General features: G+C 48.2%; 1 protein-coding gene across 1 annotated transcript in view; it reads left to right on the top strand.

The window, feature by feature from the left end:
* The first annotated feature begins 3,062 nt into the window (after positions 1 to 3,062).
* NT5E (5'-nucleotidase ecto) overlaps positions 3,063 to 19,989 on the top strand; it is a 45,546-nt gene continuing 28,619 nt past the window's right edge. Inside the window, exons 1-2 of the mRNA XM_068551521.1 lie at positions 3,063 to 3,499; positions 18,748 to 18,970. Of these exons, the coding sequence (XP_068407622.1) occupies positions 3,161 to 3,499; positions 18,748 to 18,970 (562 nt within the window). The 5' untranslated portion in view covers positions 3,063 to 3,160. The remainder of the gene's footprint in view (positions 3,500 to 18,747; positions 18,971 to 19,989) is intronic.

Raw genomic sequence — 19,989 nt, 5'->3', positions numbered from 1 at the left:
TGTCAGGATATTTCCAGAAGAGATTAGCATCTGAGGTGGGGGACTAAGGAAAGCAGATGGCCCTCCCCAGTGTGGGTGGGTACCATCCAATCTACTGAGGGCCTGAATACAACAAAAAGACAGAGGAAGGTTGAATTCCCTCTCTGCCTGACTGCTGAGCTGGAACATCCATCTTCTCCTGTCCTGGTGCTCCTGGTTCTCAGGCCATTACACTCAGACTGGAATCTACACCTTGGCTCTCCAGCTCTTAGGACTTTGGGCTACATCAATGGCTTTCCTGGGCCTCCAGCCGGCACATGGCAGATCGTGGGACTTTGCCATATCCCATGAGCCAATACCTTATGATAAATAAATATTTAAAAGCCAGGAAGACTTAAAATAAATAAATAAATAAATAAATATCCATCCTACTGGTGTTGGGAAAACTGGATATCTACACGCAAAAGAACAACTTTGCACTCATCTTACACCATTAACAAAAATTAACTCAAAATGGATTGAAGATTTAAAGCTATGAGCTAAAACTATAAAACTCTTAGAAAAAAACATGGGAGAAAGCTTCATAACATCAGATCAGGCAATGATTTCTTGGACATGATACTAAAAACAGAGGCAACAAAAGAAAAAAGTAGATAAATCTGACATCATCAAAATATAAAAATCTGTGCAGCAATGGTATCAACCGAGTGAAAAGACAATCCATAGAATGGAAGAAAATATTCGTAAATCATATATCTCAGCGGTCGGTCCCCAACCTTTTTGGCACCAGGGACTGGTTTCGTGGAAGACAGTTTTTCCACAGACTGGGGTGGGGGTCAGGGGGGATGGCTGTGGGATGATTCAAGTGTGTTATGTTTATTGTGCCCTTTATTTCTATTATTATTACATTGTAATATATAATGAAATAATTATACACCTCACCATAATGCTGACAGGAGGCAGAGCTCAGGCGGTAATGCGAGCAATGTGGAGCGGCTGTAAATACAGATGAAGCGTCACTCTCTGGCCTGCCACTCACCTCCCGCTGTGCAGCCCCGTTCCTAACAGGCCACGGACTGGTACTGGTCCGGGGGTTGGGGACCCCTGATATATCTGATAAGGAGTTAACACCCTGAATATATAAAGACTGCTACAACTCAACAACAAGAAAAACGCAAGTAATCCTATTAAAACATAGGCAAAGGACTTGAATAGACATTTCTCCAAGTAAGATATACGAATGGCCAGTAAGCACATGAAAAGATATTCAGCATCATCCATTATTAAGGAAATGCAAATCAAACCACAATGAGATACTACTTCAAACCTTTTAGGATAGCTATTAGCAAAAGCAGAAAATAAGTGTTGGCAAGGTGTAGAGAAATTGGAGCCCTTGTGCATTGCTTATGGAAATGTAAAACGGGGCAACCATTATAGAAGAAAGTATGCAGTTCCTCAAAAAATTAAACATAGAACTACCGTACGTACAATCCAGCAATTCCACTGCTGGGTGTATAACCAAAAGAATTGAAAGCAGAGACTTGAACAGATATTGTACCCCACGTTCATAACAGCATTATTCACAATAGCCAAAAAGTGGAAACAACCCATGTCCACCAATGGACGAATGGATAAATAAAACGTGGTATATACATACAATGGAATATTATTCAGCCTTAATAAGAAAGAAAGTTCTGACACATGCTACAACCTTGAACAGCCATGTTTGAACCGCTATACTAAGTGAAATGAGTCACAAAAGGACAAATTGTTTGATTCCACTTATATGAGATACCTAGAGTATTCAAATTCATAGAGACATAAGGTGGAATGGTGGTTGCCAAGGGCTGAGGGAAGAGGGGAATGGGAAGTTATTTTTTAATGTCTATGGAGTTTCAGTTTGGGAAGATGAAAAAGTTCTGGAGATGGATGGTAGTGATGGTTGCACAACAATGTGAACATACTTAATGCCACTCAGCTGCACATTTAAAATGGTTAAAATGGTAAATTATGTTATGTATTTTTCGTTCCCCAAAGCTTTAAAAAATACAGCAGGACTGGCTTGATGCATTTTGGAGAATTGTGAGCACAACATAGGCTGTTCTTTAAAGCATAAATAATGGGACACCTAGTAGGGGCTCCTTCCCTTCCCAAATTAGATTATCAACTGTACCCAGGAATCAATCTCTTAAACAGAGGGAAACTCTGCAGCAATATTAAACTCGATTATAATGATGATTTGTTTCCTGTATGCATTCCTATTAGCCTTGCCTTCCTTGCCAAAAGTTTTGCCTTAAACACACACACACACACCACACCATCCTTAAAACATTAAAACCTCAAAAAGAGGACAGAAAAAAAAAAAAAAAAAGCCTAGAAAAGCAACAGAAGGCAGCATCACACCCTCAGAGCTACTGGTTTCACTCGGGGTGGTCCGTTTTAGCTTCCAAGAGCTACCGCGCACCGCTTCTGTTGTGTCGCTAAGGTTATAATCATCCACAAACGCGCGACTGGATTAGAATGATTTCTAGCTTCTGAGATTCTACGTCTAAGCAACGCAGACTTGGTGTGTCCTTCAACTGGCAAGGGAGCAGTCACAGCTCACGACCCGTCTTTGGCTCCCACGGCCCCAAAAGCACAGCGCTCCCCTGTCTCCCTCGTCTCGCCCTTCTTCCCTTCCACCTCCTCTCTCTTTCCTCTTTCGTTCTTTCAGGTGATGAGCTCGCGCAACCACAAACCCACTCACACAAACAAGGCATCCCGCTTTAGAAAACTTTTAAAGAGGCGAGAATCAGGGAGGACCTGGAAGCAGGGTGGACCCTCCGACTCCTCCCTCGCAACCCGTTAAGAACAGCCCACCGCCGGCGCCCGGGCTCCCCGGAACAACCTCCCCATTGTTCCCGCCCGGAGCGGGTGCCAGCCGCCAGCCGCGCCCCGGCAGCCCGGCGGGCCGGGGTCGTATCGGGTCACCGCGCGGGCGTGCGCCTGGCCGTGGGGCCGGCCTCTGGGCCGCAGGAGAGCCCGCCCAGGCCCGGCCCCGCCTCGCCCCGCCTCGCCCCGCCCGCCCGCTCGCCGGCCCGGGCCCTTGACTCCGGCGCCCGCCGCGCTCGCCACCGCACGCCTCCACCCGCGCGGCTCGCCAGCACTCACCGCGCTCGCGCCCTCGCCGGCAGCTGCAGCCATGGGTCCCCGAGGCGCACGCGCCTCAGCGCTGAGGCTGCTCGCGCTGGGCGCGCTGCTGTGGCCCGCGGCAGGCGGCTGGGAGCTCACCATACTGCACACCAACGACGTGCACAGCCGGCTGGAGCAGACGAGCGAGGACTCGAGCAAGTGCGTCAACGCCAGCCGCTGCGTGGGCGGCGTGGCACGGCTCGCCACCAAGGTGCGCCAGATTCGCCGCGCCGAGCCCCACGTGCTGCTGCTCGACGCCGGCGACCAGTACCAGGGTACCATCTGGTTCACCGTGTACAAGGGCGTCGAGGTGGCGCACTTCATGAACGCCCTGGGCTACGATGCCATGGTAAGACGGCGAGCACGGGAAGCTCGGGAGCCCCCTGGGTAGAGTCCCCGGACCGAGAGAGAAGCCGGGGTGGAGGAGCCGCCGACGGCGAGGCACGGGTGGCGAGCTGGAACCGGGGCGCAGAGCGCTGTGGGGAGAAAGCGAGACTCCCCGTAAGTGTGCCAGGTGGACGCAGACATAGACGTCCCTTGGCCGATTCGTCTTAAACGGACTGATGTTGCTGCACCCTCACCGTGAGATGGGGCATTTCGAGGAGCGGGTCCCAGCCCTGCCAGTGAGGGCGTTCCGCTGGGGTGCGTGGGACCCCAGTTATCCAGTGCCTGGGACCGAGGCAGACTCGTCACGAACCTCTCATTTACTGCTCGGTCTTTCGAAGAATGCTTTATCTCGATTTACCAATAATTGGAAGTGAAACTAACTCAGGGTCAAAGAGGTTGAGTGCATTATCCAGGTCACCCAGCTCCAGAATAGGGAGACAGATTAAGAATGGACTCCAGAGCCCTTTGACCCCGCAGCTTAAGCATATTTAAGCTGGCAGCCTTGGGGAAAAGGCTGGGCACCTTCTGTGTGCAATTGACTTTCTCTCTGCCTCAGTTCCTGCCTCTATAATATGGGGGTAATAATTCTATCTACTTCAAAGGATTGCCTGGCACATAGTATGGCCTCTTTAAATGTTAGTTCCTATTATTACCAGACCCTGCTGTAGAGGTTTAAACACAGAAAGAAACTTCCAGAGGAGGCCAAAATGCTGAAAACACTGGGTTTCAAAGGATTGCAGTAAAACCAGTTTAGCAGAAGAGATTTAGGAAGAGAGTCCAACTTAAGAGATGAGAGGCTCTTAAAACATGTGCAAGAGTTTAAGTCCAAGTTCCCCAGTGCTCTGTTAAAGGTGATGCCTTATTTGTTAGACTGAATTCTAGAAAAGGAGCAGAGAGGAGTTACACAGTAATAAATAGGTATGACTTTTGTTAAGTCAAACCAGCACCAAGTTTAACCCTGTGTAAAATCCTAGAGTAAAGGGATTCCGTGGAGAAACTGGGGGCAAGAAATCCTAGGAGCTTTAGAAGAAGAACAGAGCAGGGGTCCAGGGAAATCTGTGAAGTCCATGTGTGTGCATCTGGAAGGCAGGGAGAGGTATGGTACAGGCTGGAATACAGAGGGCTAATGGCACACTTTGTATCAGAAGAGCACAGAGGTCAGCAAAGCACAGTGCTGTATTCCCCCACCCCCTCCCCCTGGAAACTTGGAGAGAGGAGGACAGGAAAAGATAAGAGGGTAGAGTTGTTTTGTTTGGGGGTTTTTTTCCAAGAAAGTCCATTATAGAGAGATGAGAGAAGGGCAGAGAGCTCTCCTCTCCATTCTGATCGTTGGTTTTAAGGTTATCAGGGATGCTCAAAGCAGCAGCAATACAAAGGGACCCCTGAGCCCCAGAGTTTATCTGGGGAGCTCGCCAGCATCTGGACTCCACCAAAGAATCGTGGGTCTCAATAATTCCCTGTGTGGCCTCTTAGCGTTCTTATCTCTGCAGCTCAGCCTGCCTGATGCTTTGCTCTAAGGTAACAGCAGAATAAATATTTATAAAATTGACTTGTTACTAGCCTATGTTGCCATTTCCTCTGAGGAAGAATAAACCTTACGTAAGTTTGTTTTGATTTCATGTATAAACCACAACTTTCTAAACTTTTCTTTTTGTGACACTCTTTTCTCCACAGTTGTGTAGACTCTTTTTGGTGAAAAAAAGATGGATAATTCCTAGTTTTCCTGAATAATAATGTTTTTCTCTTTAAGTCAAATTAAGCTCCTGGTGTTAGTCATCATATCAAGTGTTTGTGACAGGATGCTGGGTAAAGCCGAAGCAGTCTGTTGCAAGTTACAGCCCATCACCACCGGGACCTTTTAGAATACTTTCTATTGGATGGAATTACTTTCTTTTCAATTTCACTAAGAATAATTGGACTGGGGCCTGAGGAAAACTGGGCAGCTTATATAATGTTGGCAGGGGGTAAGGAGGGGGAGGAGGGTCAACAGCCGGGGTCCTGATAGCATCTTATTAGACTTACTCTGTGCAGTTCTGGGGTTTGACAAACATGATTTGACCTGCGTAAAATCCTAGTTCTCGCGTTGCTTTAACAAAGCTCTGCCGTGTTCTGGGTTTACAGAGGTTTTTCACTGTCATTTTGCTTATACTGCTCTCAGGGAATTTATCGCTGTTCTGCTGTTAATGTTCCTCCCACGCCCACCCACCTGCCGCTACATCTTGACTCCCAGGAAGCTGGAGATTTAGATCAGGGTGGAAAACAGTTGTGCAGGGGCATCTCCAGTTCTCTAGAAACTGGACCTGGTTCGAGGAGCCACATCTAAGGATGCGTGGTTCTGGAGGGCAAAGAGGAAGCTACTAGAATCTAGCTTAACCTCAGGGGTTCCCTAGACCTCTGGACCCGCGTGTCCCAGGGAGAGAGCTGGAGGGGTTCTGATAGTTCTGGAGCCTAGGGCAAGCCTGGGGAAGACCCCTGGACCCAGCTGCCAGGCAGAAAACTCTAGAGGGAGAATGTCACAAGTCGCTAGTTGGTGTCGCTGTATTGGCAGAGGGACAGGAAGACAGCTCAGATACGCATCCGATGTGCATCACCATGTGAATTTAGCACATTGCTTTCTCTGAGCGTCCTGTTTCCAACTGCAAAACAGGAGGGATCACCCCTACCCAACGGTGTAGGAGTTTTGCAAGCGATACATGAGATAATAAATGTAAAAATCCCTAGCACCCTCCTGGCTCAGAGTACTCAGTAAAGGTTAGCTCCATGTGCCCTGCCAAAAAAAGCAAAAGTTGTGAGGAATGGAGGTTTGGGTTTTCAGCTCTCAGTTTATCTGATTCTGACTGCCCCGCACAGCCTACCACCCTCCTCCAGCCCCTCCACCATCTCTTCTAAGTCCCATTGTCTGAACTAATTTTTTTTTACCTTTTTAAAAAAATTTTTATTTAAAAAAATTATTTTTAAATGCTAATCACGTAACACCATGTAGCAGTTTGTATTTGCAAGGCTCACCCGAGGTTTGATTATTATTTTTTTTGGACTGAGCTATTCTTTTTTTTTTTTTTTTAAACATCTTTATTGGAGTATAATTGCTTTACAATGGTGTGTTAGTTTCTGCTTTATAACAAAGTGAATCAGTTATACATATACATATGTTCCCATATCTCTTCCCTCTTGCGTCTCCCTCCCTCCCACCCTCCCGATCCCACCCCTCTAGGTGGTCACAAAGCACCGAGCTGATCTCCCTGTGCTATGTGGCTGCTTCCCACTAGCTATCTATTTTACGTTTGGTAGTGTATATATGTCCATGCCACTCTCTCACCCTGTCACATCTTACCCCTCCCCCTCCCCATGAGCTATTCTTAATGTTTCCTCATCGAGCGGTGTCACTCCGTATCTACCCCATACGTACACTGTGCATTGTGCTCCATGGAGACCTCCACACATTTTAGCATCTGCTCCCCCAGGATGGGTTTGGAGATCGCACACATCGTGCTGCAGTTCCACAAATGTGCTGCCCCAAACAGCCTCCTGCAGGTCCCGCCTGGGAGGATTTCTTTGGGATCCATACCCAAGGGCAGAATTGCTGGCCACAGCGACTGTACTGTAAGGACCACCAGGTTGCTTTCCTGGAGCCCTCTACTCACCACACCCACCCCCAGGCAGATGCGACCCCCGCATCCTTACCCCCGCTTTGCATCATTCTCCAGCTTTCCAGGAGGTGTAAAATGACATCTCATTGTTTGATCTTGTATTTTTCTAATAACTAGTGAATTTGATATGTTTGTTAACTTTGGGGGTTTCCTCTTCCCTAATTGCATGTTCACATACTTTGCTCTTTTTTTAAAAATTAGGTTTGCTCTATTTTTCCTGATTTTCAGGAATTCTAAGTGTTGATCTGTAATCAATTTTAGACATTGCAAATATATTCTATTTAGGTTTAGTAATTTTGTCCGTAGTGTCTTTTCATTGATCAGAAATCCTCCACTTGGTATATATCAAATTAATTTTTGTTTTGTGTGTGTGTGTGTGTGTGTGGTTTGTGCTTTTGAAAGTTTACACAAGACTTTGTTCATTTGGAGCTTGTCATCCCCAGCGCTCGTCCCCGGAATTCAGAGATGGGTGCCGTTCTCTCTGCCTTGGAGAGATAATGAATCTATAATCTGGGGCTATGCCATTCAGCAGTCTGGGTCATCAGTTCCTCATCTGTAAAATCTGAGGTTCCTCACATCTCTAAACCAATGGCGTCCTAAGAAATGTTTTGATTCCATTTTTTAAAATTTATTTTATTTATTTATTTTTTTGTTTATTTATTTATTTTTGGCTGTGTTGGGTCTTCATTGACCCGCGTGAGCTTCTCTCTATTTATTTTCTTTTTTAAACAAATTTTTTTTGGCTGCGTCGGGTCTTTGTCACGGTGCGCAGGCTTCTCTGTAGTTGTGGTGCACGGGCTTCTCTCTAGTTGTGGCGTGTGGGATTTCTCTTTCTAGTTGTGGCGCACGGGCTCCAGGGTGCATGGACTCTGTAGTTTGAGGCACACAGTCTCTCTAGTTGAGGCGTGCAGGCTCAGAAGTTGTGGTGCACAGGCTTTGTTGCCCCGCGGCACGTGGGATCTTAGTTCCCTGCCCAGGGATCGAACCCGCGACCCCTGCGTTGGAAAGCAGATTCTTTATCACTGGACCACCAGGGAAGTCCCTTGATTCCATTTTGATTTAGTGAAGGGGCAGGAGGATGAGGCACAGGTGCAGAGGCAGGAATCTGCAAGATGGATCAGCCCGGACCAGAGCAAGGTGGCAGGAATCAGGGGAGATGAGATTGTGTATGGTTTACAGGCCACCCTGAAAAGTGTGGGCTCTGCTTTGTTGTCATGGGGAGCCACTGGAGGTTTCCGAGTAGAGGGACTGTGGTTAATAAAAAATAAATATTTTGTCTTTGTCTGCAGTTCCTGGCACATAGCTCCCCAAACTCTTGAGGATGAGTGTCCTTTGTATGCTAATGAGGTGATTGATAGCTGGGAACCCCTAGGCAGCTTCAGAATGAGGGCTGGTGGCCAGAAAGATGGAGCCAGGATTAGAGGGTAGGAACTTTCAACCTCTGGGGAGGGGAGGGGGCCTGGAGATTGAACTAATCACCAGTTGTCAGTGATTTAATCAATCATGTCAGTGTGATGAAACCTCCATAAAAACTCCTAAATGGTGAACACATTTAGGTGCCGGGAGGGTGGTGTGCTCAAAGAGGCCGCGTGCACCCCTCTACTTGTACATCTTGTACCATGCATGTCTTCCATTTGGCTGTTCTTGAGTTGTATCCTTTAAAATACACCAGTAACAGTAACCAAAGCACTTTCCTGTGTTCTGTGAGTGGTTCTAGCAAATTATCAAGCCTGTGGAGGGGCTTGTGGGAATCCCTGACTTATAGCTGATGGGTCAGAAGTACAAGTGACCCAAGACTTGCAGCTGGCATCTGAAGGGGCAGGCTTGTGACTCTGAGCCCGGGATTTGTGATCTGATGCTCACTCCAGGTAGACAGTGTCAAAATGGAATTGAATTGTTGGACACCCAGTTGGTAACCGTAGAGAACTAGAGAACTGGTTGATGTGAGAAGACACCTCCCGGCAACAGAAGGAAATCCTAGTTTTGGAAGATGAGCAGAAATGGATGGGAGGGCGAAGATTCCAGAGAAGAGGAGGGGAGAAGGGGCTGGGCAGTGGTCTAGGTGGGAGATGATGGGGCCTGAATGCAACTGGGCAAAGTGCTCACGTGCCCACGGCACAGAAAGCCAAACTCTGACAGCGGGAGTTGGCGTCAAAGTCAGGGTTTATTGCAGGGCGCCAAGCAAGGGAGTGGGAGATGAGCCTCAGATCCACTCCAGATTAGTCTTTGAGTTAGGGGTGTTTTTAAAGGGGATGAACAAAGAAGCTGGGATTAATCATTGTCTTGTGACATGTCTTGTGACATTTCTTAATTGCGGTTTCTGGAGTCAGAATGTCTCCGGTTTAGGATTCTCTGCCCAGGTGGTCCATGGCTCCAGGGCCTGTTAGGAGAACAACCTGAGTTTGTACATTAATGATGAAATCTACAACGGGCAATCTTCCTCCTCTGACTCTGGTTGATTACTGTTCAGTTAGCACGTGGTTGAGGTCAGAGGGGACAAGAAAGGAAATAAAGTTTTGAACAGAGAGATTAATCATAAACTCAGTAAGGGAACTCGGTTTTAGGGGGACTCCGGTTCGGAACTATGGTGACGGGGAAAGAAAGGCTGAAGCCACCGGGACCAGTGTCAGTAGGCAGGCAGCGTGGCACAGGGCTGTGAGGGTGAACTCAGGTGACTGTCTGGGATCAGGTCCCCCTTCTACCACTTAAAATCTATGGGCTGTGAGCAGGTTCTTGGATCTCGTGGAGCCTTCCTTTCCACAGGAGTAAGGTGGGTGTGATGGCAGTCTTCCCCCCATAGATTGCTGTGGGGTTTAAAGGAGATGATAATGCATGGAAAGTTCTTTGCACGGTGCTGGCCACGGTCACCTTCTGTCGGCAGCAGTGGCTCAGGAGAGGTTATAATCAAAAAGTTACTAAGAGGGTTCAAGCCGCGGACACGGGGAGAGTCAGCAGTGTTTAACACTGCACCTCAGGAGTGCAGAGGTGTAGTAAGCTTACCCCCTAACAGCTGAAGTCTGTTATTTCCAGCTAAAGGCGTTTCCTGAACTTACTGGACATGCTTGTCCCCTGTAGGGCTGTGGCAGACAGAAGCGGTGGAAAGAGATCTGGACAGGACCTCAGGACACCCAGGTTTTACTTCTTGGCTTTTGCAGGTCATTATCTATGTGGGTGTGGGCAGCAGATTCCTCCACTATGAAACAGGGCATTTGGAGAGGGTGGTCTGCCCATGTCATTTCTCAGCGCCTCAGCCCCTGCCCGGCGTCTGTCTTGCTTCTAATCTGCCAACATAACTCGGTTTGTGCTGGGACTGAATTTTACGCACAAGTCTAAGTTTGCCTGACAACACTCTTATTTCCCCTTCACAGTCCCTTTCATGGCAGCTGTTTCCTTGTGGAGGGATGGCTTGGGTCTTCTCCCAGGTACCTGCAGGTGGCCACTGCTTCCAGACAAACAGGTTCCCAGAATTTTGGATGGAGGGTTACCTTCTTCGTAATAGTAAGTGGTGGCCAAAATGGGAGAATGATGAGCCCAGGTTCAAGCCTGTTGTCTTTGAGGTTCTTTTATTCATTCAGTCCACAAACATTCACTAGGCACTAGCCTGTGCCAGGCTCTGTGCTAAGTGCTTCGGGCAGTGAACAAGACCTGCCAGGGTGAAACTTACTGTTCAGTGGAGGGGACCATGCCCGTCTGAGCCCTTCTTAACCACATAAAGAGGCTAGGTAGGACCTATGAAGGGGATGAGGGGGGAGGAGCAAAGCAAAGCAAAAATGACTGAAATTCTAATACCTGTGCAAAGGGATTCTCCAACTAAACATCTTGTCTGCAGAAGACAATGCTCGGGTACCATATATGCCCAAATCAACAGTGGGCATGTTTCCCCTCCTCCCCAGAAAACCAATCCCTAAGCAAAGAGAAGTCACCTTCTATTCAAGTGCTTCATTACAAAGCCTCTCATATCGAGGAAACTAAATGACTTTATCTTCAATAACAAAGCAGATGTTCTGGGAAGACAGACTAGCCTTGCTGGTTTGGGAAGCTTGAAAGAGATATCTAATGGCAGTGGGGTTTTTGTTGTTCTCTTTTTAAAAGCAAAGAAAGTTGGTAGTTATTCCTAGAGCTCAGACCTCAGAAGTTGTGCGTGTCTAGTGGGTTGTGGATTCTCGGGCCTCAGTGATGTGAACAGTCACCCCCCGACCCCAACCCTGTCCTGTGGCTGTGGTCCCGGACGTTATGTTTCCTCTGTTCCAGTCTGAGTTTCCACACCAGAGCTGGGCTGGGTGAGACCAGCCTCAGGCACGGAGAGGAGGAAGCAAAGGCAGCTTCTTAGCTCATCTTGTCCTAGCCATCTGTGTTTTCTTAACTGAAAAGGGGAAGGAACCAAACAAATCCCACAGCAGATTGACAGCTTTCCCCACTTCACTCACAGATACCTCTGAATGCTGTGTAAGCTCCCTCCCTGGCTGTGTTCTTCAGCTGTGAAACCAGAACTTGAAAATCCTCTTGACACTTCTTTTCCCTCACCTGAATAGTTGGTTCTACATAGAATCCAAACATTCGCTGGAGCCTTCTAGCTGCTCCGAGATGTAGTTAAACCTGCCTGGAACCCAATTAGTTGAGCAGGTAATTCTAAAGGTAACAATGGTATGGGTATTTTGCATGTACAGAGAGCTTCTATGGCAAATGTGAAATGCTGTCTGTTCAGTACTTGTTTGTTCAGTCATTCATTCAGCAAACACTGAGGTGCAGGTAAGCTGGATTAAGCCCGGGGATCTTTTCTGCTATTCAATCAGATGCCACATTCACCTGCCAGGGCCTAAAACTGGGGGTGTGGAGTGCAACCCAACACCAGAAGTGGCCACAGCGCCAGAAATGTACCACCCAAAGCAGACCTATCTTGTGATCCTCCCCACTTACGGTTGTTGCTGAGTCTCCCTGAGTGATTGGCAGCTGAGCCCTGTTGTGTGATAGACCAGATTCTCCCCTAACCCTTAAATTAGAGGGTTTCCTGCAGACTCCTTCATGGGACGAGCTAGTGTCTAAATGACTAACTAAATTCACGTGTTGCAAATTTCTGACATATGGCTTCTTGACATTATCACAATTGAGTTCTGGGGATTAACACAGAAATTCTTTTCTTCTGTGTAATGCATCCTGCACTGCTCTTAAACCAATGCTTCTTTCCTTCGTTTTTCTTCCACCTGGATTTAAGCCTCTTGTCTTCACTTGGAACATTTTTGACTATCTCAGCCCTCATGTCTTCATCCCCTCATTTGTTAATATAGCTGACATCATTTGCCTGGGAGCGTCCCCTGACCAGGTGAAGCTCACACCTGGAGCCCTGTCCATCCTTAACTGGCAGGGCGGACCTGCGTCTTTGCCAGGCTCTCTCACACACGTCCCCGTCTGTGGTTCCCACTTGCTTTATGGATGCATGGATGGATGTGTTTACGTCACACTCTCTCCCTGTCTGCCCTACCCTTCCTGAGGACAAGGACCAGGGCCGTGTTGCTTGGCACTGTAGAAACCTGGAAGAAACCAGTGGGTTGTTGAATGATACTCATCCCTTCCAGATGCTTGTATTTTTTTTTTTATAGTTTTATTTATTTATTTATTTATTTTATTTTTGGTTGCATTGAGTCTTCGTTTCTGTGCGTGGGCTTTCTCTAGTTGCAGCAAGTGGGGGCCACTCTTCATCGCGGTGCGCGGGCCTCTCACTATCGCGGCCTCTCTTGTTGCGGAGCACAAGCTCCAGACGCGCAGGCTCAGCAGCTGTGGCTCACGGGCCTAGTCGCTCCGCGGCATGTGGGATCTTCCCAGACCAGGGCTCGAACCCGTGTGCTCTGCACTGGCAGGCAGATTCTCAACCACTGCGCCACCAGGAAAGCCTGCTTGTATTTTTTTATATTCTTTTCCATTATGGTTTTTCATAGGATACTGAACATAGTTCTCTGTGCCATATAGTAGGACCTTGCTGCTTAGCCATTCTGTATATAATAACTGTATTTTTTATTTCTTTATAATTTTTATTGAAGTATAGTTGATTTACAATGTAGTGTTCATTACTGCTGTACAACAAAGGGATTCAGTTGTACATGTATATATACATTCTTTTCTTTATATATTCTTTTCTAATTTTTTTTTTTTTTGCTGCCCCGTGTAGCATGTGGGATCCTAGTTCCCCGACCAGGGATCAAACCCGCGCCCCCTGCATTGGAAGCACGGAGTGCTAACCACTGGACCGCCAGGGAAGTCCCTATATATTCTTTCACATCATGGTTTACAGGCGCTTGTATTAGCGGCAGTTTGGCAGAATAGTTAAGGTCCCGGATGCTAAAGCCTCGCTTTGTTCAGACCCCACCTCTGCCGCTTGCTAGCTGTGGAAGCCCCGTGCCTTAGTTTTCCCATCTCTGTAAAGGACAAATAATAGCACCTACCTCATAGCATTGTAAGAATTGAATGAGTTCATGTGTGAACAGGGCTTGGCCATGTGGCATGAAAGTCTTAACTATTAGTATTTCTTTTTGTCATTTTTTTGTTTTTAACATTTTTTCTCTTTCTTGAAATTTCCTCATGTCAAATTCACTGGTAATTTTCAGTTCTTTGTAGACAAAACTGGGGCTATGAAATGTCCCCTTTCTAATTCAGATACCCTATAGGTATCCTTTGATAGACCAAAGAGTTGATCCCCTTGGTAGATTTCCAATAGAAAGAGACTTCAAAAAGTTCCATTTTCTTGCCAACTGCCATCATGAAATCTGTACAACATTCACATGTGCACACACAAGACACTGAACAGTTCAGAAAACTTTGTTTAAAAATCTATTCACCAACAAGTGCCAATAAGATATTAGTGGAAATATAAATTAAAACACAGGAGGGACTTCCCTGGTGGCACGGTGGTGGGAAGCAGCCGCATAGCACAGGGTGATCAGCTCGGTGATTTGTGACCACCTAGAGGGGTGGGATAGGGAGGGTGGGAGAGAGACGCAAGAGGGAGGAGATATGGGGATATATGTATATGTATAGCTGATTCACTTTGTTATAAAGCAGAAACTAATTGGAAAGCACACAATTGTAAAGCAATTATACTCCAATAAAGATGTTAAAAGAAAAAAAAAAGAATCCGCATGCTAATGCAGGGGACATGGGTTCGATCCCTGGTCCGGGAAGATCCCACATGCCGCGGAGCAACTAAGCCTGTGCGTCACAACTACTGAGCCTGTGCTCTAGAGCCCGCGAGCCACAACTACTGAGCCTGTACGCCACAACTACTGAGCCCACGTGCCTAGAGCTTGTGCTCCGCATCAAGAGAAGCCACCGCAAGGAGAAGCCGGCATCACAACGAAGAGTAGGCCCCGCTCGCCACAACTAGAGAAAGCCCGCGCGCAGCAACGAAGATCCAACGCAGCCCAAAATAAATAAATTAATTAATTAAAAAAAAACATACACAGGAAATGAAATAAGAGGACCAGGCGGTGAATTGTGAAGCAGTTGGCTAAGCTTCCAAGCTTACTGTCTGGTTCACCTGCTTCCAAGCAATTTGGTTTCTCTTGTTTTAAAACTAAGTATCACTTAACTACTATTTACCAAGTGTTTTTATATCCTGCCTTCTGAAAAGTTTCAGCGGCTCACTTACCAAATCATAGGTGAAAATGGAACCCATTTGAAAGAAGCAGGTGGTTTTACTATCCGTTCAGTAAACACCTGCTGGGCGCTGGTGCCAGGCGCTCATCTGGCATCACCAAGGACACTGGGACAGTCAACACCACTCCTGCCTCCGGGAGGAAGATGTGTGAACAGGCAGCGGCAGCGAGGCGTGACGGATGTGGCAGGAGGGCTATCTGCGGTCATGGCGCCACGGAAGGCTTCTCACGGAGCTCACACTTGAGCTGCATCTAAGGCAGCTCATTGCATGCAGGTGGATTAGTGTTCCTGGAACTGAGGGCACCTGGTCTGGCAGAAAAAACGCGACAGCTCAGGGAGATCAGGGAGGGGCTTGTTCATACGGCGTCCGAGGAGGCAGGACTGGGATTTCGGTGGGCAGTGGGGAGCTTCGCAGAGACTCACAGCGGCGCTGGAAGCAGTCGGGTGGATGTTTGGGGACGCGCGTTCTGGGGGCCCGCGGGGTGTGATCGAGAGGTGTGTGAGCCTGGCGACCAGAGACCGGCTCAGAGACTCTGGAAAGGTCTGGGTGAAGAGCGATGAGGCAGAGTGGGGCGTTGGGAGCGCAGAGAGGAGGGGACCCCTGGAGGGGGTGGTGCAGGAGCAACGGGGCTTGGTGGCTGGTTGGTCGTGAGGGGAAGGGAGGGTTGCAGTGCTTCTCCAGGAGTTTCTCTGAGGTTGTGGAGACTTTCCCAACACCTGGGATCACAGGCATCCTCACAAGTGTCTCCTTCACTTTTTTACTGAGGGTAAGTGTCCTGCTGGAGGTCCACAGCCGGATAGGGGGGAGCGGGGAGCCATGGGGAGGGTGGGAAAGAGGGCAGTGAGCGCCAGGTCACTCCCAGGCAACTCCGTGGCGCGTCTGCTGCCTTGATTTTTGTAGGAAGAGTCAGCTGTGTGTAGGAGAAGGACATTTGATGGAGATTTTTCTGCTCATTCATTTATGCATGCTCTGCTCCAGGGACTGTGCTGGGTGATACGGGGACTCAGTGGGCAATTGTGGGGTCTGCTAGGGCTGCCTGAGGGGACCATCGGAGCAGAGAAGGACAACTAACTCAGGGAGGACCATGAGGGTTTGGGGAAGTCTTTCTTCCAGAAGGACCATCAGACTTCAGGAGCTAAGGCCATTAGTTGAATAAGGTAGTAAAGGCCTGGCATGGGAAAGGAATGTTCTATCTCCCTATCTATGTATCAGTCGATCATCTTTTATCTATCGTATACAGAGAGACAAAGATCAGCGAGAGCATGGAAAAGTACGAGTAGTCAGGATTTTCTTTCGAGCGCTCACTCTGTACTAGGCCTTATGCGAAACCCATTACATCCAAGCATAGAGGTGAAGAAGGTTGGAGTCAAACAGAAGTGGCTCTGGTCCCAGCTCCACCGGTTACTAGTCGTGTGACCTTGAACGACTGATTTAATGTCTGTAGAGCTCAGTTCTCCTCTGTAACATGAGGATAGTAGTATATACCAACGTCACAGCACGAAACCAGGTTTGCTCTGCAAACTCACCTTGCATGGTGTGTGGCGAGTGCTTAGTAAATGCCGGCTCATTTTCATTACGACTTTTGTTTTATTCATTGACTGCTCTTCCGGAGGAAGCTGCAGTTTAGAAATGTGCCTGAATCACAGCTCGTTAGTGATGGCGCCAGGCCTGACTGCTACCTGGGGGTGGGTGTCAGAGGGAGGCTGGAGGGGAAGGCGAGACCAGACCTCAAAGAGCTCAGGACATTGAACTTTATCACAAAGGCAGTGGGGAGCCTCTGCGGGACCTTAAGGTCGGACCGACAAGTTCAGATTTGCATTTTAGAAAGATGATTCTGGCAGCAAGATGCATGCAGGATGGTTCAGAGAAGGCGATGGTGGCAGCTGGAGGTCCGGCTGGGAAGCTGTTGCAGTTCCCAGGAGGAGTGGCCAGGGCGCAGGCAGGTGGGAGCAATGGGGTGGGCTGAACCGGAGCATTTAGCCAAAGGGGAGGGATGCTGCTGGGAGGTGTGGGAGAGGGAGCGAGGGGGAGGGATTCAGCTGCCCCGGGGCTTCTGGCTGTACTGACTTGGGAGATGGTGGCACCTGGACCAAGATGGGAATCCCAGAGGCAGGGGCTTTGAACCGGGTGAGCTTGGGGTGCCTGTGAGACCCTGGAGGGCAATGTCCACGTGGCAGCCGGACAGACAGATGCAGAGTCAGGAGAAAAGACAGGGCAGCAGATGTTCAGTTTGGAGTGGAAGGTGTGAGTGCCAGGGAGATCATTCAGGCACCCGTGCACCGCTCCAAGCATCCGATCAGGGCTCCTCTCCTCGTGGGGCAGAGAGGGGAAAAGGCAGCCAAGGTCACCACTTTCAGGGCATTACACTCAAGTCCAAGGAGGAGACACCAAGCAAGACAAATAAAGGAAAACTAACTTCAGCTGTTGCTGAGTGCTAGCAATATAATGGTAAAGTGTAAGGTGGCTGACTTACTGGATAATCTCTCATGAAGAACTGTAGGAACATTCATTTTTAAAAAAAACTTTACAGCTAAGCAAGATAGTTATTGTAACCTCATAAGGCAGACTTATTTCACCATAGAAAAAAAAAAACATAATGTTCTAAGAATAGAAGAGAAAAAGGCAATTACCCAAGATTGGGAGAACCTTTAACTCGGTCAGCCTTTAAGAGGGAAGCAATTAGGTTAGAGGAAGAAGTAAAAATGAGCAGATACTCAGAGATGGAGGAAAAGGCAAGTTCAGAAATTCTGAGTTCGGTCGGGGAGACAGGCACATGGGAACATGAAGACACTGTGCTGCTTTCTCCGTGGAAACACAGTGCACATGAGGACACGACGCGCATGGCCCTTTGAGCCCAGGTACCCAGGGGGCACCTGCCAGGCAGGTGAGGGGCTCCAGGGCTGAGCAGGGTGGAGGTGGTGGGACGCAGTGGCTCAGGGAGCCCTGCACGTGGGGAGGACCCCACGGGCATGCAGAGGGCGCCGCTGCAGAGGGGAGCGTGGAGGAAGGAGAAGGGCGGGGCAGTAAGAGAATATGGGGGGGGTTCATTTACACAGAGGGGTCACCAGCCAGCACTTCCAGGCCTGTTCCCAGATGACCCTCAAAGTGGAGCAAAATCGGGTGTGGTGTTGAGAAAGTTTGAGACTCACTGGTTTAAGTACTAAGTTAGCAAATCAGCCTTGGCAGCCAGAGCAGGTGGGTGCTTGCCCCCAGGAGGTGGGCTTCTTCCAGGAGGCCCATGGACAAGGGGGCGGAAGGCCTTTGAGGAGGTGGCTGGCATGTTGTGTTTTGTCAGCATCACCCCAGGGGAAGCTGCCAGACGTCAAAGTGGTCATCTTGCCCCCTATAGCCAGTCCCAGAACAGTGAGGAAAGGGAGCGAGGGAAGCAGGTGGGAGCAAGGGTTGTGTTAAACTGTGCCAGGCCCTCCCAAAGCCCAGGCTCTGAGCCCGTACAGACTCTTGACCTGTGCCAGATCTGGGAGTGGCAGGACAGTGGACGCCCAGCCAGGTCTCTAGGTGACTCCTACGCACGTTGATGCCACCTTCAGCAGGTGGTGCGGGCCCTGGGGAGCAGTTTTCAAACCAGCCTGATGATCTGGATGCCCCTGGGCCCTACCCCGGGGCCCCAGAATAAAGTCTCTGAGCCTGAGGAGGGCAGCGGTCATGCAGGCGGCTTCCTAGGGCTCTGCCAGGTTTGGGAGCCCTGTGCCAGGATAACTGTTCTTTGGCCACACCGCGTGGCTCGCAGGGTCTTAGTTCCCCGACCAGGGATTGAACCCTCATCCTCAGCAGTGAAAGCACGGAGTCCTAACCACTGGACCGCCAGGGAATTCCCCAAGGTAATGTTCTTTAAAGTATGCTTTTACTGGCAATTCCAGAGTACCTGATTCTTTTTCTCTTTTCCTTTTCTACCAGGCACTGGGAAATCACGAATTTGATAATGGTGTAGAAGGCCTGATTGATCCACTCCTCAAAGAGGCCAAATTTCCAATTCTGAGTGCAAACATTAAAGCCAAGGGGCCGCTGGCGTCTCAAATATCAGGACTTTATTCACCGTATAAAATTCTTCCTGTTGGTAATGAAGTTGTAGGGATTGTTGGATACACTTCAAAAGAAACCCCCTTTCTCTCCAATCCAGGTATTTTCTTCTTTTACAGCACTTGTTGCTTGAAAATAGATGCACTAAATCAGAGCTTGGCATTATTTTTCTGGACCATTGGTTAAAGTAGGAAGGTGTGGTATTGGACACGTGTGTTCTTAGTTAGGATGACACTGAAAAACCAGTCTAGTGGCTTCCAGTTGCCCTGAGTTACTTCTTAAAGACATTCGCTCTCCTGCTCAATGAACTTATTTGTTGACATAAACAGTATCTGTTTAATTCAGTGCATTCAGAATTGGACGAGAGGGCCGTTGATATCCAGAGCTGAACAGCACAGAGTCACTCACTGGAGGATGAGAGCCACGTGACTCATGCCCTTCTTCCTGTGGAGGCAGGGATCCCAGAGCCAGGGTTTTACCTCAGTTTACCTCATCTTTCCTTTTGTAATATGATTATTACATGTCCAGTTAACTCTGCTTTCTCTGTTTTTAGTTATTTATCTCTTGCAGTTTTAATGACTTTGTTGTATCTGGCTTTCTGGGAAATATATATACATTTTTGAATGGTCTTGTGTTTGTGTGTGTGTATATATATGTGTATATATTATACAGGAGATATATATATATGTATCTGCTATATCTATTTATACACACACACACACATATGTATATATATATGTATAACCCTAAGACCATTCAGAAAACATTTTTGAGCCACTTTTAGAGGAGCACTTTGGCAGTAAAAACAAAAAGATGTTTTTTTCTAAATTATCCAAATCAGTGTTCTTTCCGTATTTGAAGAAAAAAGGGAAATAAGGGTTTTCGTTAAGAATGAACTGATAAAGGACATCTAATTAACAATTAGAGAAGTCGCATGTTTGTTGCTGCTGTTTAAAATAGTCGCAGGCCATCGGAAACAACGAAAAGGTCAGTGGTTGGCCCTGAGCAGCTCTGGGGGCCAGAGGGTCCTGCAGGGCTTGGAGGCAGGGCTGGGCCGCTCCCCACGGCTGGGGACCTGGGGCTTGTCAGGCACCCCAGGCGGCAGGTGGACGTCTATCC

The sequence above is a fragment of the Eschrichtius robustus genome, chromosome 9, assembly GCF_028021215.1.
Source record: "Eschrichtius robustus isolate mEscRob2 chromosome 9, mEscRob2.pri, whole genome shotgun sequence".
Classification (NCBI taxonomy): domain Eukaryota; kingdom Metazoa; phylum Chordata; class Mammalia; order Artiodactyla; family Eschrichtiidae; genus Eschrichtius; species Eschrichtius robustus.
Note: the sequence above shows the minus strand (reverse complement) of the source record. Positions and strands in the feature narration are given on the sequence as shown.